Source organism: Orycteropus afer, unplaced genomic scaffold, assembly GCF_000298275.1.
Source record: "Orycteropus afer afer isolate SDZICR_OR568_19922 unplaced genomic scaffold, OryAfe1.0 scaffold00233, whole genome shotgun sequence".
Classification (NCBI taxonomy): domain Eukaryota; kingdom Metazoa; phylum Chordata; class Mammalia; order Tubulidentata; family Orycteropodidae; genus Orycteropus; species Orycteropus afer.
In genome coordinates, this window is record NW_006921820.1 from 5,185,947 (window position 1) to 5,206,451 (window position 20,505).

At 43.7% G+C, this 20,505-nt stretch overlaps 1 protein-coding gene across 1 annotated transcript in view; it reads right to left on the reverse strand.

The window, feature by feature from the left end:
- Window positions 1-6,091: 6,091 nt before the first annotated feature.
- Window positions 6,092-20,505, reverse strand: part of NEO1 (neogenin 1) — a gene marked incomplete at its 5' end in the record, with an annotated part of 232,516 nt that continues 218,102 nt past the window's right edge. Inside the window, 6 exons of the mRNA XM_007949004.1 lie at window positions 6,092-6,175; window positions 7,010-7,146; window positions 10,636-10,899; window positions 14,784-14,942; window positions 19,064-19,156; window positions 19,747-19,985. Of these exons, the coding sequence (XP_007947195.1) occupies window positions 6,092-6,175; window positions 7,010-7,146; window positions 10,636-10,899; window positions 14,784-14,942; window positions 19,064-19,156; window positions 19,747-19,985 (976 nt within the window). The remainder of the gene's footprint in view (window positions 6,176-7,009; window positions 7,147-10,635; window positions 10,900-14,783; window positions 14,943-19,063; window positions 19,157-19,746; window positions 19,986-20,505) is intronic.

Below are 20,505 nucleotides of genomic sequence, written 5' to 3' on the forward strand. Positions count from 1 at the left end.
AAAAAAAAAAAAAAGAAATGACAGAAAATGAGTAAGAATTGTCAGTGGACTGGATGGTTAGGCTGGATCTTTAATATTTGGAAGGCAGAGAAATGTGATAGTGAGGGTAGCAGTAAGGGAGAAAATGTAGGGCAAGATACAACAGTATAGAGGCAAGAACTAGTATGGCTTATTCAGTAAGTGCAAACTGCTCTTTATTGCTAGGACCAAGTTTGGGTGAAGGGGCAGAGTAAATGGGAGATAAAAATCAAAGAAGTAAACAGAAGCACAGTGGGCTCTCTTCTGTAGGGCAGGTGATGGGGGAGCTATTGTCAATGTTGAGCAAGGGAGAGACATCAGACTTGAGTTAGGAAAATCACTTTCATAGTTGTATGGAGACTGGATTGCAGGTGACGTTGAGGCAAGAGGATCAATTAGTTTTCCCCACAGCTGACAAGGAGGAGCTACTCTGAGGATATCTGGGAGAGAGAACTAGCAGGACATTCTGAGTGTTGTGGTGTTGAGAAAACTCTCCTTTGGACACCAGGTCCACAGAAGGCAGATCCAATAATATGGGGCAGGAAGCTAGCACAGACTTTCAAGAAGGCAAGTTGGGCTTTGGTCCAGGACACTGAAATGGAGAGTGCGAAAATGTAAAATGACTACAACCCAGACACTAGCTGAGGTCAGTCTGACTGTTAATATAAGGCTCACCTGAACCCAAAGTTCTTGACCGTGAAAGGTCTGGGGCCCTCCCTCCATGCTCCCTACACTTCTGTGAATTCTCAGGTTTAGATTCTTCTGGTTACCTATGGCTTTGAGCTCCTGAACTAATTCCATATAGGGGTCACCCTCACAGTCCAGACTCATGGTCTGTCCCCCACCCTGTTGGCCCAGGTGCTCCTTTCTTTGTTGGGGGAAGGAAACAGAATAAAATCAGTAGCTCAAGCAAAGGCTTGTGCACAAGGCAGAAATTATACAAGGCTTGGGGAGTTGGAGAAAGGTTCTGTTATAGAAGTGCAAAGAGCAAACAGCAGTCAACAACCTACCAGATATTTTAAGTCCTTCTGAACACCTCAAGCCCAGCCATTTTCCCCCAGTATACCGTCTTCCCACATGCCTCCTCATGCTCTCACATCTTAGTGGTTACAAACCCTGTCAGTAAGCCCTTCCAATTATTCTAGGACATTCCAAGCTCTTCTGACTCCATAGTGCAGCAAGAGCTCCCTCCAATCTTCCTGAGTTCAGCTCTAGGCCCATATTTTCATTTCCCAAATGCATCACATTCCTAGGTTAAGTAAAAGGGCATTTTGAGACAAATACCATCTATTCTCCTTTGAGGACAAGTGTAGTTTTAAATAGACTTTTTTTCCTAAAAACATTATATACTTTTAAAAGACTGTGAAATTTTCAAAGTATTCTTTTCCCTCAACTCTTGTCTCTCACCCCTTCCTTTGGTAGCTGGGAACAGAAGGTTAACATGAGATGTCTGCTGTCTGGGTCCCCTTTGTGTGGACAGGGTTGGTCTCTCTTTGTTCCTTGCTTTTCCATCTCCACCAATTTGATGGATGCTCTGTCTCTCAACGCCAGAGACTCCAGTTAGACTCTGACAGGAAGGGCCCAGATATGGAGAAGAGTGAATCCACTAAAATTTGGGTTAAAGACTGATTCCTAGGGGTCAGAGACACATCATAACTGGGTGAGCAAGGTGACCCTCAAGGATTTCCACAAGTTGGGATGTTTGCCTGGTCTGTAACTGACATTATCCGTGGAAAAGGAAATCAGGTGACAACATGGAGTAGAGTATTATGAGACACTGAGATCTCACAAGACAGACAGGGACCTCTGGTGACACCTCTTGGGTTATGAGTAGAAGCTGCATGGGCAAGCCAAGTTCTTGTCTCCCCTGATGACACTTCCCCAGCCCTGGCAGGAAAGTGGCTGAAACTGGGAGGGGATGATGGACTTGGGGAAGAGGAATTTTCTTCTTTGTGTAGAACCTTATTCATAATGTTTATCTTTGAATCAATCTGGAGGACATCCTTGCCCTAGATCCCCGCACTCAGCTAGCCCACTGGGCCATCAGCATTATTTCTTACTACTTTGCCAAGCAGACAGATCTTGGTTCCCTTTCAGTTTTACCCCAGGATGCTTAAGGGCCACTGGCTGCTGAAAAAGGGTCCTGGCACCAGTAACACAAGGACCAATGAAGGATATCTCCAAGGGATGGGTGAGCGTGGTGGGTGGGTGTGTGTATGGGTCTTCTACCTGGCTGTTTCAGGCCTAAGTCCTCATGACTGTCCCATCCCGCTTCTCCCCTCCCCCAGATCCCCCCCCCCCATAAAGAAGACAAGCATCTGCTATTGTCAGAAACTGTCCCTGGCACTCATAGAGAGAGATGATTATGTCCCACTGATAATGCCCTCACAGTCCAGTGGAAAAAGACTCAGGTAAGCCACTGTAAAATGTGCCAAGAGCTCCATCTAGGGATACAGAAGGGTGGGGGGGGGCACTAGTGGTTTTCCGGCTGTTAGGATGGGAATAGCTGTAAGGGACTAAGGTACCGTTTAGACTCAGTTTTGAAAGATGAGTTGAGGTTTGCAGGGGAGAGGGCATTGTAGGCAGAAGGAACTACCATGTGCGAAGACAAAAAAGTGTTTCACAAATTGTCTAATGTGGCTAGAATACTGGGTGTACAAGGTGACAAAAGTCTGGCCTTGGAGGCTGTGGCCAGCTTACCAAAGACTTTGAACACTACGAGCTCAGACTTCATTCTGAAGCTAATGGGACTGACTCTAGGGGTTCAGATAGCATCCTCTAGCAACAGAGCAGACGAACGACCAGGCCAGAGAGACAGGTAGTGAGGACTGTTCCCCTTATCCTGACCTCACTCCCTCTGTTCATGGAGGGCAGGGCCTGTGTTGTTGTCTCCATCACTGTTCCATGGCCTAGAATCTCATAAACTGTAAGAACAGCTTATGGAGAGAATGTAGTCAGAGTGGTGTAGCAGCCCAACAAAGGTGGTTTTCCTTATAGCCACCTGCCCAGGGTCAAGCCCATTGAGAGGAAGGGAGACCTAGACCCAGAGTAGGTGCTTAGCCTGTCTACCAACATAAGGAGTTCCTGGCAGGCATCTGCCTTGACACCAGTCAAGGGCAGACATAACTTTCTGCTGGGGTCACTTGGCATTTTGGTGGTGCTACTTTTGCTTCTGCAGGCTGCTCAGTCCCCACAGGGCAGTAATGGTGGGGTGGGGACAGGGACAGGACTCATCTTTGGGATGACTACCAGACCATGGCCTCCAGCTTTGTGGCTCACCTGCCACGCCTTCCCAGACCCTGTTTTGAGCTCTTGGCATTACAGTTCCATGGACAACGGCGAAGTCAATTAGAGGCCAAGGGATCAGGGACTCCAAAGCCCTCTTAAGGAAAACTGAAAAAAAAAAAAAAAAATGCTTTCATCACACAGAATTTGATTGGATTAAAAAAAGTGTATTGGATTTCCAATACTAAATAAAAACATGAAATTGTTTTTAAAAAGCCATAGAGTTTACAGCATCAACTACAGAAAAGCCCAAACAAGTGTGTACAGAAATCAGTCCCCAGCAGCCCTCCAGGCCCCTCCAGCAGGCAACAAGGCAACAGACACATTGGTTCCGAATCCTCCTGAAGGAAGCTGCTGAGCAGCAGCTCAACTAGGACATTACAAGACACACAATGATTTAGTTTCCAAAATCACAGGAAAATGTAAGAAAATGTATTAAACTGTGAAAAGGTGCAATACAGAATAGTTTTCCTTTTTCTTAATTTAAAAAAATCCCCCAACTTTGAAGTTATTTAAAAATAGGTCCCTCCCTCGCCCTGCCCCAATTCTGTGGCAGTATCCAGGTACCAAGGCCCTGAGGTAACAGAAGTATCAGGGTTCATGGGAGGCGATGCCCCGAATACTGAGCATGTTTCTTTGGGCAAAGGTAAGACAGTTTCTGGGGGAATGGAGCCCTCCTGGCATCCAGAGAAATGAACGCTCTTTCAGGATCAGTTCAGGTGCATGGTTTTCCAGAATTCTGCTTGGCACCACCCTCTGTGACCAGCTAGCATGGCAGCAGGAGTCCAGCACTGCACTATTCATTGCCCCCAAAATAATAAATACAAAGAGTTCATCTTCTAGAAAAGCAAATGTGTGGAAAAACCTAAGAAAGGGAGAAAACAGATGTATAAAGGCAAGCAGCTTGCCAGCAGCATGGGGGCAGTGTGAGGCCGGGCAATGCTCAGGGCTCTGGGGCAGGCTTTTTGGGAAGGGATGCCTGCTGGTGGTCTTGGCAGTGGCCTCTTGTTGGCTGCAGAACCACCAAAGCCCTATTCAGTTCACTGCCTGCCACACTGAGGCCCTCTCCACTCTCCTCTCCTGGGGGATCTGTTGGGGAGTGGGGGGCAGATGCCTGAGGGTCAGTTCTGTATTTTTTCACAATATAATCTTAATATTTAAAAAAAAAAAAAAAACACAAAGCCCCAAAAACTTTAGTTCCTGTCTTTTAAAGAAAAAGAACACAAGAACTATTTGCAAAGGAGTTCCATGAGTTATTCCTTAGGGAAAAAGGCTGTGTGTATGGCTGAGCTTCTCTGCAAACCTTAAAAACTGCCTGCCGCCTAGTCAGGCACTTAGTTGAGCTGCTGGGGTGCAGGAGGGCTCAGCGCCCTCCTCTACCCCTCTCTGCTGTCTCCTGCCACTTGAAGAACAATGTTCAGAAAGACATGGACATGCCATGTGGGTGCAACAGCCCCTAAGCCTTGCCTCATCCTTGCTATGAGCTTTTTTTGAAGGGGCTCTGAAAAGTGCAAGTGAAAGATGGACTGGCTGAGGACAGGAACTACAGAGAAGCAAGAACTCATATGTGGCAAGTTCCATCCTTAACTTTCAACTTCCCCAAAGGGGACCAATGACAGCAGTGGAGAAAGGTCTCTGTCCTTGGCTCTCTGATATCCCAGGAACTCTGAGCGGGTCAAGCTCTTGCTCTATGCTGCGTCACTCCGTGAGTAGAAATAACAGCATCCGGGGCCTCAGCAGGGACGGTCTTCTCAGGATATGGCCAGAAACATCAGGCTAGCTAAATCCTTGAACCCACCCTATTGCACAGGATTTTAAAACCAGATCCAAATGAAACTCCACTTGCAATGTAGTGACAATAGAGATGGACATGCCAGGAAAGAACAATAAAGAAGATGCTTCCATTCTCTGCAGGCTTCTGGAAGAAAGTACAATGACCAAAACATTCACAGAACCTCAGCAGCCCCTTCGTTTCCTATTCCCAACCCCCAACCCACCCCCACCCCAATACTGAAACTGCACAGAAAGCAACAAACAAGTCTTTCCAATGTTACATTTCATCCAAATAGATCTGTAATCTCACAGTGATGAGAGGAGAAAGTCAGGCCTTTAATAATTATAATAAAAAAATAATGAAAAAGCTTACAAACAGCAATGCAACATTTCCTCCCCCTTAAAGTGATGGATTAACAGCTGGCAGAGGATGCTATGACTCAAAATTAAAAAATCAAAACAAAAACAAAAAACAAAGCCAACCCTTGGAACAACCCACACTGTCAATGACTTTCCATACATAACTGAAACAAGTAGTCAACTGTCAACCACTTGTGGAGAACAGCACAGACTTCCTTGGTTTTTGATAGTGTTTTTTTTAAAAAGGTAAAATAAAATAGGACACAAATAAAATTGTACATAAATGCCAATGTCTACACTCCTTAAAGGTGATGCAGTTGCAGCACAAAGATGCAGCCTGACCACAAAGTGAAACGTAGGTTGCACGTCTCGCCTCTTCCCTGGACACAGAATTTTGGCCCATGGTGCCCAGTCCTGCAAGGTCTCAGCAGGCAAAGGGAAGCTGCCCCGACACAGGCTTCTTCCAGGCTGACCAGGAGAAGGCAGGTGGCCATGCCTGGAGCCAGCCCCACCGGAGGCGCTGGCTCGTCTGCTTGCTTGCTCACTCTGTGTTCTCAAGTGCTGTCCTCTCGTACTCTGTACAATTCCTTGCTTTTCAAGGCTAAGTCCCAAGACTTCTAGACTCAGGCTTGGAGTCATGTCCTGTTGAAGGTTGTCACGCTGTCGTGATGGCGTTTAGGTCCTTCATTAGTCCTTCCAGGTGGGCCATCTCTTTGGTCAGCTCATCTGGTTCATAGCTCTACGGAAAAGAGAACACTGTGACTGGAATGACACGAGGGGCCATCCAGGAAGGCGAGTGCAGAGAGAGAGGTCAAAGTGTCAAGTGGTCACTGTTGCAAGACTGGCCTGCTGACATCCAAGTTGGCCAGAAAAGTCAGAGAGACAACTGGACATGCCCAAGATCACTAAAATCCTGAGGCAGCAATTACTCATTTCTGCACTTTGCAAAAGGCCTTGCCCCCAACACACATCCTCCAGGGCCACAATGACCTGTGACCTTGCCCCTGCTAGGTCTCTGCCATACTGGTATATCCCCTGGATCCCTGGGCCCCAAGCTTCCCTCTCTGAGACCTGTGCCTAGAAATATAGAGGCAGAACGTATTTGTACGAGCTGAGTGTGCAAGGTGAAAGATGAGATCCCACTGATGATTCTGTATTGAGAGCAACCACTCAAGTACCTTCTCCTCAGACAAGGTGATGAAGCAAGACTAAAGGGTGAAGGAACCAAGGATGGCTCAAACCAAGAAAAGAGGACCAGACAGAAGGGAGAGAACTGGAAGGATGGTAAGTGGAAGTGAGAGAAAAAAAACCATTAGCTGTGCTGGTGTAGTGACTAATCTAAGGAACACTAGAGTGGATATGAGAGAAAGCAGACTGACCCAAGAGCACACAGTTCCTGGCTCAGAGGAGATGCTCAAAACATGCATGCAGGATGAGTAAGTGAACCTGTTTCACACTTGCAGGTGGTGAGGCCTGGGCCTGCATGGAGTATCAGCTCAACCAGCACACTCCAGTGGCAGCCTGGGGGCTCACTGCTAGACACCTGGCTAGGCTGACGGCCCCATGCACTTACACTCTCGGAGTCTTCCAGCATCCTCGTGGTCTCTTGCACTTCAGGAGCACTGGGAACAACCACTGGCATAGGAGGCCGGCTCCTTCCTAAGGTCCCGATGGAGGCTGTCTTCACTGCATGAATGTGATGGTTCAGAGCTGAGGAGGAAAAGGGCACCATCAGGGGTGTTGGTGAGCTCGCTCACTCAGACCTGACAAACTACATGAGGTCCAAATGCTGCTCTAGGTGAGGAACATGCACAGACCCAGTGCTCAGATCCTGTTCCTCAAAAGGCACTGAACAGGATGAAAGGAGGAAGACAGCAGAACATTCAAGAGGCCAGAGAAAATATTCCATTTGGCTTTAAAAAACCAACATCCTGGTCCAGGGGTTCTCAAAGTGTGGTGCTCCATGGACCCTTTCAGAATGCCTGCGAGGTCCAAACTTTTCATAGTGATACCAAGATATCATTTTCCATTTTCACTGCACTGACAGTTGCACTGGTGGTACAACAGCAATGGTGAGTAAAACTGCTGGAGCCTTAGCATGAATCAAGGCAGTGGCACTGAACTGTCCTATAAAGCCATGCACTGACACGCACTTGCAGTAAAAAAAAAAAAAAAGCAAGTTTTATTTAAGATTACTCCTAATGAAGCCATAAAATCGATTTATTTTATTAAATCCCAAACCTTGAGTACATATCTTTTAAATATTCCATATAATGAAATGAGAAGCATATACATGATACTTCTAGACATGCTGTTGTTGTTAGGTGTCGCTGAGTCATCTCTAATTCACAGTGACCCTATGCACAGCAGAATGAAACACTGCCTGGTCTTGCACCAGCTCCATGATCCTTGCTATACTTGAGCCCATCGCCACTGCCACTGTGTCAATCCATCTCGTTGAGGGCCTTCCCCTCTTTCGTCAAATCTCCACCTCACCAAGCATGACATCCTTCTTCAGGGAATGGTCCCTTCTCATAACATGACCAAAGTAGGTGAGACGAAGTCTGGCCATTCTCGCTTCCAAGGAGCATTCTGGCTGCACTTCCTCCAGGACAGACCTGTTAGTTCTTTTAGCAGTCCATGGTACTTTCAGCATTTTGCCAGCACCACGACTCAAAAGCATCAACTTTTCTTTGGTCTTCCTTATTCATTGTCCAGCTCTCACATGCATATGAGGCAACTGAAAATACCATGGCTTGTGTCAGGTGCACCTTAGTCCTCAAGGAGACATCCTTGCTCTTCAGCACTTCAAAGAGGTCCTTTGTAGCTGATTTGCCCAATGCTATACGTCGTCTGATGTCCTGACTGCTGCTTCCACTGGCGTTCATTGTAGAACCAAGCAATGTGAAGTCTCTGACAACTTCAATCTCTTCTCCATTTATCCTGATGTTACTTACAGGTCCAGTTGTGAGGATTTTTGTTTTTCCTATATTGAGATGTAAGCCATACTGCAGATTGTATTCTTCAATCTTCATCAGTAAGTGCCTCAAGTCATCCTCATGTTCAGCAAGCAAAGCTGTGTCATCAGCATATCATTCTTCTCACTTCATTTTGTTTTGAACAATATACAGTAAAATCCGTGAAAGCCAGAACTGGGTAAGGTAGAAATCTGTCAGAGAAGGAAAACTCAAGTATTTCCCACTAAACAGAGAGTGACAGGAAAGTGGTAACTGTACTCTGTTAAAGGCAGAAAACTTGAGACTTGGAAAAAAAAAAAGGCAGTTCCATCAAGTTCTGGCTTTCACTGTCATTATTTTGATTAAAAATACGCTATTTTGCATAGTGCCTAAGGCATATGACTGCTAACCAGAAGTTCAAATCCACCAGCCTCTTCTTGGAAGGAAGGTTGGGCAATCTACTTCTGTAGTGATACTGCCTCGGAAACCCAAGGAGGGGTTGCGCTATGAGTGAGATCCGACTCGATGGCACCGAGTTTGGCTTTGGTTTATTTATGATCATATACAATCAGTTTATTACTATATTTAAATGGCTGCCTTAAGGAGAGGCATTTGTGGGAGTGTGAACTGTTATCGTGGACCACCACCAGTAAGTACTTCAAATAAAAACAGACAAACTGGCTATTCAGACTTGAGCATTTGGTAGACATTTTATAGAAACTGAATGAAGTACTTCCTTGGAGTCTGTCACTTCAAGGAAAATAATGGACAGTATTGCCATGGATAAAATTTTCAAGAGAAAATTAGAATTCTGAAATATTTTTATCTGTCACCATGAGCTTGACAGCTTCCCAATGAAGATTCTGGTGATATTAATGGATATGTTTTTAGATAATGTATAATGAAATATGTCAGTATTTGGAGGATCTGTATAACTTACTGAATCAATATTTTCCAAATGACTAATGTGTGATGTTTCAAAATCATGTATTGACAGTGTAAGACAGAATAATGGATTTCAATGGAACAGAGTGAATAGTTTATTGATACAGTTTCAGATTCCATATTACAACCAACTTTTAAGAAACTACCCCCTGTTGAGTTTTGCTGTGGTATGAAAAAAGAATACTCACAACTGTCATTCTTTTCATTATGTTTTGTTTTGAACAACATACAGTAAAATCTGTGAAAGACGGAATCTGGGTAAGGTGGAAACCTGCCAGAGAAGGAAAACTCAAGTATTTTCCACTAAACAGAGAGTGACAGGAAAGTGGTAACTGCACTCTGTTAAAGGCAGAACACTTGAGACTCGGAAAAAACAAGGCAGTCCCATCAAGTTCTGGCTTTCACTGTCAGCTCTGGTAGCATAGTGCCTAAGGCACTTGACTGCTAACCAGAAGGCTGGCGGTTCAAACCCACCAGCCACTCTTCGGAAGGTTGGGCAATCTATTTCTGTAGTGATACCGCCTCGGAAACCCAAGGAAGGGTTGTGCTATGAGTCAGATCCGACTCGATGGCAGTAAGTTTGGTTTTGGTTTATTTATGTTAATATACAATTGGTTTATTACTATATTTAAATGAATTAATAAAGTACTTTTAAACATTGGTTTAATTTCTAATATAGAAATACTGGTAGATGTAACCCATCCAAAGAAAAGCTCTTTTGTCTTCAATAGCTTTTATGAGTATAAATGGGATCTGAGACCAAAAACTTGGAAACCACTGGCCAGTATGAAATCAGCTAACTGAACAGATTCTAATGTGGAAGAACAGAGGGAGAAGCATGGCTTTGAGGTCAGGGATGAGCCCTGTGAACTTGGGCAAGTCACTTCCCTCTGCAGGGTTCATTTCTCTGTCCTAAGGTTCCTTCTTACTTCACAATCCCATGAGTCCAAGTTTGACCTCCTTCACCCTTTCTAGCAGTCTTTTGGAGTGAGGCAATTCTAGGAGGCTGGGCAAACTAGATCCCTTGCCCATAACCATGCTGCTGGATTTTACCAAGGTTTCTGCACATAAAACACAATCCAAAAGGTCAGCCCTTGAACTCCATCAAATTACTCTCTGGTTCACATGCATTTCCAAAGGCGGGGAGCCCACATACTCTCTGAGCAAGGCACTGATACACTGTGACTCTACACTGCTGGGATAAGCTAGGAGGGTATTTGCTGTGTTATTTTCAAAGAGGTTGCTTTTGCTCCATGCTTGTGTCAAAGGGTCCCTCCCCTGGTGCTGTGGCTCTCACCTTGCTGGGACAACAACGGTGTGCTTGGTAACGCAGGATCATAGGTGGGAGGTCCTGGGGGTGGGATTGCTGGCACAGCAAAGCTCTTCAGTGGGTGGGAAGGGCGGACGTGGGCTGTAGGAAGACTCTGGCCTGAATCTTCCTCTTGAGAGCTGGCCAAGTAAGAGGAGCTGGTAGCACCTTCAGGATCCTGATGATCAGTACAGCATGTTTGAGACGAGGAGGCTGGCATGGTGTCAGTGCTGGGGGTATTTCGAACAGATTCTACAGTAGAAAAATAAAAATGTTAGCCATTTCTTTTACCATGAAATACATGTAAAGCCCAGGGTTTTGGCTACTTCTGTAATGAAGCCCCCCTAGAGGAGCTCAATCAGTAATCAGGGCTAGTCCAAGAGAACATGGATCAGTATCACTACCAAGGCTAAGAGTGGACTAATCTAAGAGTCCCAAACAATCTTGTCATCAACCAATTGTTCCAATCTTTTCACCTACACAACCAAGTGGTTATAATTCTACAAATTTAAATTTCTCCTCAGTATCTGTTAGGGAGCACATGTAAAAGTTCCTGGGACTGTTGTTTATTCAGATACAGTAGATATAAAAGAAAATCCAAATTTTCATTCTCTGATTAATAGCTTTAGGAGACTGACTTTTCATAGACGACTGTGTCGAGTGACCAAGGCTGGCGGGATACCTGACAACTGCCAGCTCCTCCCTGAGGCCTGGAGGTTACTGCGGGAAATGTTAATGCCACCGGCTTCCGCTTACTGTTTGGGGACAGTGGACAGCGCACCAGAACAACAGACACGCACTAAGGCAAGATCTGGACAACCAAACAGTCCAAACGTCTGCAAACAGCCTTAAGGTCATGCCAAATGAAAGTCATTTCAGTCCAGAGAAAGAAGCAGGGGTAGATTAGTCTGGAGAAGGGGAAGACTCAGGAAGAACATGATAGTCTCAAAACATGTGAAGTGGAAGCAGAGCTGTTTTTGAGGCAGGGTAGAAAAAGCACTGGCGTTGGAGTCACCAAACCTGGACTCTAATCTTGGCATACTAGTCGGGTGAATTTAGCAGGCACTGAATTTCTCTTAGTTTCTTCATGTGTAAAACAGGGAGAATAGTACATAATTCATGGAGGAACAAAGGAGAATATGTATGGAAAGTGCTGAACACAAATAATTGATACAGTTCTTTTCTTTTTAAATTACTAAAAGGTTTCTCTAAGCCAGGCACTATGCTCAGAGCTTTACATGTGTTATCTCATTTAAGCCTTCTAACTCAAAAGGCACAGTGAGAACTAGTGGGCAGGAATGTGGATCCCTGCACGCTGACGCCCGAGCTCATGCTCTAACTACCACATACTATACTGGCCTTTCCTGCTCCATGATCCTCCCCTCAGCCCCCGCAGGGGTGGAAGCAGTACCAAGGCCCAGGATACCACAGGAGGAGGCCTGTCAAATAGCATGAGCTGTGCACATCACCATTCCCACCTGAGGGGAGGCAGAGAGGGCACCAGCTTGGGGCAACAGGCTGCACCAGGTGATGTGAGTCCTCCTCTGACTCCTAGAATCCTTCCTCACCTTTAAAAAGGAAAGTATACCCTGTGAGTAGTAAGGCCTGAGCAGTGTGCAGAAATCCAATGTCTTTCCCTGTCTTTGTTTCTGAGCAATGTTTCACACCAGGACTTTATCAATGAATCTGCTCCCTTAGGCTCTGAGTCATGAGTGCTGCCTCCTCAGCTTCAAAGTGTCGAGAGCCAAGGGTAAGAGATTCACACATCCTCCTCAAGCACCAAAAGCCTGGCTCTGTGATAACTCTACCAGACCTACATCACCTGTCACCCTCAAAAGGGGTGCACTGTGGATAATGGTCATAGCTGGGGAGCTGCTGGCCCCAAATCTGTGTAATCCTGGCCAGGTGGAAGCTGATTAGGGAAGGTAGCAGGGAGTAGAGGGAGAAAAGTGGGCTCAAGTCCTGACCATGTCACACAGGCCTTCCTTGGCTGCCTCAACTGCCTTGAACTTGATATGTATAGCTCCTGAGGGCCAAAGAGATGCTGGGAAGGGTGAAAAAGTAAAACAGGGCTGCCTACATGAGTATATCCCTGACCAGGGTCAACTTGTTATACACCACAGAGGACTACACTCACACTATATACTCTGTGAAGAATGCTTCCTAGAGTTGTACATCAATGGCCTACTAGGAAAACTGTTATACTCAATTTTCTGCTTTGGTAAAGGCCCTACTTCCTGACCTACTTACCTCCAAATATTGTTTAAGCCACACAAAGTTCATACTGGCCAAGGGCAAGAGAAGTGGAAAGTGCTTTTCCTGTGTCAAGTGGTGATGATATAGTAAACACCCAAGTAAATGCTCTCTAGAGCTGGGACCACTCTGTTCAGGTTCTAGTCCCAGTCCACACACACAAGGCAATACTCTGGGCTCTACAGATATAAGGGCTTGGGAAAATATAATAAAACGAAGGCTCAGATCATTTCTAGATGCTTGTTCTATGCTTCAAATCAATCTTCAGTGAATGTATCACTTTAGTTTTAAATTCGTTTATCTTCTCTAGTCACTAAAGCAAGGAACCCTTTAGTAACATGAATCGCTTACACTTAGTAATGGAAATCATGTGAGTTTTTCCTTGTTCCACATTCTTCCTAGGGCCATACAGAAGGGAATTTTACCAAACCAGACCCCTTCCAGGAGGCCTGGATCGGAGTTGCCATGCTTCTCTCCACTACCACCCCCTCCTTTCCTAGTCCACGAGGCGGCTAATCTGACTGGGAAGAGGCTGCCATCCACTGAGGCAGACTCATATCCCAGCAGGTGGGATTCTTGTGCTTTAAAAATGGAAAAATGGGGTCAGGGCACAAAACCTGCTTTCTCAGTTTAGGTCTGGAGGGCTGCTTCCTGGTCCTCTGTTCTTTTCAGACTGTTAGGTATACAAAGCAGAATAAATGTAGATCCTGAAGACTGCCCTTCCCTACCAGCATGTCCTCAAACCTGATTTGGAGGAAGATCAATTTTTAGACACAGTGGATAACTCTGGGAGTTACGAGATATCCCTTAATAAGCTCTGATCTTCATCTGATGTGTTGAGTATATTTATGATCGATCAAAACGTAATGAAGAGATGAAAGCTACATTTACTGGCAACCCAACTTCTAGCACAAAGTATGGAGGTTATTTTAAAATGAACTCACTTATAATTCCCTTATTTCCAAGCACCACCAAAACTTAGTTCTACCAGAAACACTGTTAACTATTAGTAGGCAGGTTTCAAATGATGAAAAATAGTATGTTGTACAGAAGTTACGAGAGTTGCACTTTAAAACTGAGGGGACAGAAATTCATTTTTAATTGAGGAGGAATCATAATATTTATTACATTCATTGTCCCCTCCTCTTTACTATTTTCTCCGTAAAACTTCTTTGATGGTGCTGCTTCTAAAGTTTCCCAAACTGGGATGTGTTTGTCTGTCAATGCCAGTGCATCTTTCTTTAAAACACTCGATTGTTATGGTAATTTCCTATTTATTTTTAGAGATGATCTATGCCTGGGCATCCCCTCCTGATTTTAACACACTCCATCAGACAACCCGAGGTTTACAATATGCACTAAACCGAATGTGGCTGCTGGGTTAGTGGCCCCTCTCCTCCAACTGCCCACTGCCCTTCAGAGGTTGTTCTTAGCTGTGGTCCCATGGCTGAAGTCATCCTCATCTTACATGACTCTCCTAACATTACAGTGACTGTGAGGCAAATGTGACCTATCTTGTCTGAAGATCACTCACAAAGAGTTTTCCTCTCAGACTAGAGGATGAAAATAATGAACAAATTGAAAAAAGAGAAAGAGAGAGAGGGAAAAAAAAGATTGAATTAAGATGCAAGTTTATGGCATAAGAGTTGGTAATGTGAGTATAGTTACTGCTGTTTTTTTCTAAAATAACATCTTGCACTGCGCATATGAACTTATGGAGAACAACTGGGTGAATTTTACAGAATCAAATTTGAGTCACTAACAGATATGTTATGGTAAATAAGTAACAAATTCCAAATCCCTCTTCGGGCAAGCCCTTCCCCATTTCCGCTTGCCAACTTTTTCAGAACGCTTTCCATCTGGGCTTGATCCTCAGCTCTCACCTGTGGAATTGGCCCTGTCTGAAAGGGACATGGATGTGCCAACGGGCCAGGGGCTGCCCGGGTGGTAGAGATGACTGCGAGCTGGAGAAGCGAGGCTGCTGGAGTGGAAATGATGGTGAGGGTTATCGAGGGAATGGATGGGATGGGCACTAATCACAGCTGTGAATGAACATAAGACAGAGAAATGCTTAACATGCTTGCACAGACACACACAAATCTCAGTTCAATAGCATTGTCCCCTCCTCCCACCTCCCAGGCAATCCAACTACTGCCTTGGCTATCTGGTGGCAGTTAGGTGGATTTGAACTATTAACCATGAATTTGACACTTTTTTTTTTAAATCAACATACCCATATGCAATGTGTATAGATGGTATGTCTATCTTTCTGATATGTGTGTGTGTATTTCAAAAAAAAAAAAAAAAAAAAAAAAAAATCTGAGGAACACATACTAAAATATTAACAGTGATTACTTTGTGGGGAGAGTGGTCAGGATCAAAAAATATTTTTCTTTTGGCTTATCTATATTTTTCAATTCTTCTACAATAAACATGGATTATATGAAAAATATCTATTTGAAAATTTCCCCAAATATTAATCCATAAGCAAACAATGACAACTAAGGTTTCTATTCCTGTATTCCTATGCAAATTACGTGCACACTAAGCCAGAGCTCTTTCACTTAATTTCACCACTGCTGCGCATCACATGTACGGGTGAGTTATTTACATGGGTGCCTTATTTTCATGGGTGCATTGTGGGGAAGAATAGTGTATTTTTCCCTATTAAAAGGACTGAAGTCCCTTCTCTTTTGAGCATATTCCCAATTCATTCTGGCTTTTTCTTCTTTTTTGAATGCTATTTTTGCAACTAATTTTTTTTTTCCAAAACTTTTTATTGTGTTTTGGGTGAAAGTTTACAGAGCAAATTGGTTTTCCATTCAACAACTCATATGCATTCTGTGACATTCCACTTCCTCCCTGTGTTTACCATTTCTAGTGTGTCCTTCTTCCCCATCCCTTCCTGCCTTCTGAGCTTCAACCCTGGGCAAATGCTGCTCTTTCAGTTTTGTACGGTTGACGGTCCTTAGTGGACGTGCATCCCTGGTGTTACTGTTCACTACATAGGCCTGTCTATTGCTTGGCTGAAAGTTGAGCCACCAGGGTGAATTCAGTTTCAGGCCTGAAGGGTGCCATCTAAGGGTTATAGTCTGGGGGTTCCACCAGTCTCTATCAGAACAATAAGCCTGGTCTTTTTTATGATTTTGAGTTTGATTCCACATTTTTCTCCCACTGTATCCAGGACCTCCTGTTGTGATCTTTTTCAGAGCACTCATCATTCTGCCTTTTCTTAATTGCTAAATGAGGCATGCAACAGGTATTTAGGCTGAGTGAATGAGTGGCTGTTTAAACTATGTTCATATCTTAAAAGGAATGCAAATGCAACTGAACTCTGATGGCCCAATCTAGTACTAAAAGCATGAACCACAGACCTGTGGCACCCCCTCCGACTGGTTCCAGTCTGCTGGCTCAGTCATACCCACCAGAATCTAAATTGCCACAGAGATGCCACATAGAACTTTACCAGGAAGACAAACCCTCTTTTTAATCAGGCTTCAATATCTGTCCCAGAAATGAAAACAAAAAAAACCCAGTCAACACCCAAATTTTGGGGATAAACTTTTCTGAAATACTCCCCTTGGAGAAGTTGTAGAAATAGTATTTGAGATAACCAGCTATAATCCCTCAAAATAGGCAAATAGGTTATGTTGACTAGGAACACAGGCAATCTTTTTTTTCTAAGCAAGGGCTTCATAAACTTCGTGATTAAACTTAATTAGCCCCCTGGAGCCTATTAAAATGTTCACTGCCACCAGGTTCTCCCTAGATCTTTGTGGGGACACTCAAAGTTACTTTGGTGAAGAGGAATTCCAGCCAGTGAATGGGGTACCTTTATTCCCCAAATATCTCCTGTCCTGGCCATGTGTGAGCAAATAGGTGGGACAACCAACCTGGCATGGTGACCATCCCCCATCCCTCCCTCTTCAAGGCCTTAGAAACAAAACAGGGCTTTTCCTGTTTTGCTCTTAGCAATCAGAAGGCTCAGGTGTCCATTGGCTAAAACACAAAACCTAGAGTTTCTGGCTGAGGAGGGTCCTTAGGGAATTTTGGGACTTGGCTTCTCTAGTGGAAAAAGTGGTTTCCAGAAGTAGGGGGTTTTTATCAGTGTCTTCTAGAATTGAGGCTGGGGTGGACATTAGTCTCCTGATTTTTACCTAGGAGGTACAATTTAAAGGTTGTAGGTATCAAGGAAGGTTGGGCAATCCTACTTTCGTAGTGATACTGCCTCGAGAACCCAAGGAGGGGTCGCTATGAGTCGGGTTCGACTCGACGGCACATAACAACAACAACAACAAGGTATCAAGGAGGAGCTCTGGTAGCATAGTGCCTAAGGCACTTGACTGCTAACCAGAAGGCTGGTGGTTCAAACCCATCAGCCACTTCTCGGAAAGAAGGTGGGGCAATCTACTTCCATAGTGATACTGCCTCCAAAACCCCAGGAGGGGTCGCTATGAGTCGGGTCTGACTTGATGGCACACAACAACAATAACAACACAAAGAAAGAAAAAAAAAATTTCTGTTGGACTGAACCTCACCTCCACACTAGCAAGCCCTCCCCAGCACTGCATAGACATTGAAGATGAGCATGTATGGTAGATCCATGACCCCATCACCTCCCAAGACCCAGACTTCAGGGAAGCCCAGCTTGTGAAAAAGGACAGCAGCCACGAGGGGAAAAGACATCTCAAACCCCAAAGATCACAAGTATATGGTTTCAGATTCCTGAATTAAAAAATTCCACTCCCACCTAATTTTTGAGGGACAAATTAAATGATAATATTGTACATTTATACTTACTTCTTCCTCAACACTGTAAAAAAACAATAAAGGAAAAAGGAATGATATCAACTGGTATTATCTTTTTTCCTTAACACATCTAAAAGTAACAAATTTAGAAACAGGGATAGTCAAATTTTACTAGTTTTAAAAGTAAGCTAGTTTGGGTAGAAACTAAAGTCTTACACAAAACGAGTCAAGCTACCATCATCTTATAAATCAAAAGCAAAAGGAATGAATTTATTTATTCTTTTCAGGCGCTGTGTTTACATATAGAGTTCCCCATCCAGGCACTTCTTAGGAAAAAGATACCACACTTTCCGCCTGCATGCTTCCAAGTTCAGGGCTTGCTTTCCAGATCTAGAAGTTGTCTCTTACGGGTACTTTGTACAGAAATTACCTATTCATGAATAGGGCCTTACTCTCTAAATGCCAATTTTTAGAACCTAGTGTCTCACATTTGTATACGTGGTCAGTGTGAGTATGAGTGTGTGTGTGCAGACACTGCACACCTGAGAGGGGGGTACCACCAGAGGTTGAATGTGAGGAACCTTTACAAGTGTAGTGTGCCATTGCACCTGTGTGTGGGATTCCCATGATTATCGAAATCACTGTCATTTGTTGACAGAGTGGGCTCAGAGTTTTGAAATGGGACAATAATTAAGGAATCAGCAAAAAATTCAGAAACTCATTTAGGTTAAATTGAGACATGATCTAGTAGATGCTTTCAGGATTAGAATCAAGGTATTTTACAGTGTTATGGCTTACTAGGCTATGGCTAAGCTTAGAGAAAATACCTCAAAATCAAGAACAGCTTTTTAAACTTCCTATTGTAAGGCAGATGGCTCAGTGATTGAATAAGGCTTCTTTCCCATTCCAGAATGGTACAGGGGACCCTCAACTGGAAGCTCCACTGAGAAAGCAAGCCTTCTCTACCTTGAAAACAGACAAGGGAAGGGACACAGAATTTGAAAATAAAGAATTGGTTTTGTTCTACTGGTTTTTGGTTTTTAATCATGATATTTAATTTATTTTGAATTTAAAATATTAATGCTGAATATGTGACAGGAAGCCTAAAGAATACTTGTGACACCTGGCTATCTTCAAGGAGGGCCTAGAGGGATGCCTCCCATCTCTTACAGAGAGATGCTATACACTTCCCCATTCTTGGGAGACTGGGAGAATTGTTTTTTTAGCTTACCTACCCTAAAATTAACGATGTTAGTCTCAAGAATAAACTATGGCTCATCACAAAATACGGCTAACGTTTGCTACTCTGTCTTCATGTTGACAAAACTTTTGTAAATCCCTTTTGTGCTAGGACCAAGTGAATCTGAAGAGATCATTCATAGTTGTTCCCCAGTGTGGACTGGATAGAACTTACGCTGAGGTGGTTGGGAGTCAAAAGGCATCATCATTTTTGGTCTCATTCCTCGCCTTCCAGCCAATGTCGACATGCTGTCCTCTGATTCATGTCCTAAACATCAAAAATGGACATTAGTTACAAGTGTGTGCCCTAGGCTTCAGGAGTAAAACATTTCTAGTGGGGGATTCAAAACTCACAAACAGTATGATAGTAGGGACAAGGAATATATATGTGGGAAGTGAAATAAAGAGGAAATGATGGTTAGAACATTACAGGATTCCCTGCTGAGAGTCAATGCAGGTAATACAATGCTGCCTACCATATTTCAGTGGGGCATCTGTGAATAAGGGCATCTAGACCAAGACCATTTTAAACACCCCATGATAGCTGGATTCCGACAGAATGGATGGAATGAGATACATAGCCATGGACTAGGTTGTCTCAAATGATCGAATATCAAGTTGGTGAAGCCTGATGAGAGATCTAAAAGATCTGGAAGTTGTCTCTTATGGGTACAGAACCTTCCTTGTAACAAGGTAGCGACTCTTCATCAAATGTTGAACAAATCCCATACCACACACATTTATTTAAACCTAGCCTCATAAAGGAATCTCTAAATAGGCAACCTTAGAAAATGGAAAATGATTTAAATGAAGATACTCTGCCAACATCTGGGAAAAACCCTGCACTTAAAATGGCACCTCTGTATGAATTCCGCCTTTGATGAATATTGCTGTCCATGGAATTGTCAACTGGTGTGATATCTTGAGAGTTGCGAGGGATTGGAGTATCAGTCATGATGGGGTTTGGGTCTGGAGACTTATCGATGGGTTTCAGCTCCAGTCTTTCATGATGGATCCAGAGGTCTGGGGGTTTGACATCTTTGGAGTTCCCTTTGTACTTGTGGGAGCCATTCACTGATTTGCATGCAGCTCGTTTCCTAGGCACAAATTAAGAGGATAGTTGTGTGTGTGTGTGTTTTAAGTAACTGATGAACATATTTGTCAAAAGGCTTGAATGATTAAAACTGCCTGTCTGAAAGAAGTTTCAAGGAAAGGCAGAAACTTAAATAATAATAATAATAAAGTAAAACAGAAGTAAGAAGTTTACTCTACGAAGATTAAAAGTTCTCTTCTCCATCCACACATATTTAGAGAGATACTCAAGGTACACTTTAATACTGTCTTGTGATTATTTTCTTTTTGAATATCCAGAGCAGATTAAGATAGCCTTTCCATCAAAGGATCTCTAAAACAGAAGATTCCCCACAAGTTCCTAATCAACAAAGAAAGGACAAAATTAGAAATAAAAAAATGAAATAGAGGTATGGTCTATCACTTATGAAAAAAGGAGGAAACAACATTTTAGGAAACCAAAACTGGGACTACCGACTGGGTAGACATAAATGGGGATGATGGCACCTACTTCTCTGTACCTTACTTTCTATCTCTGCTCACTCA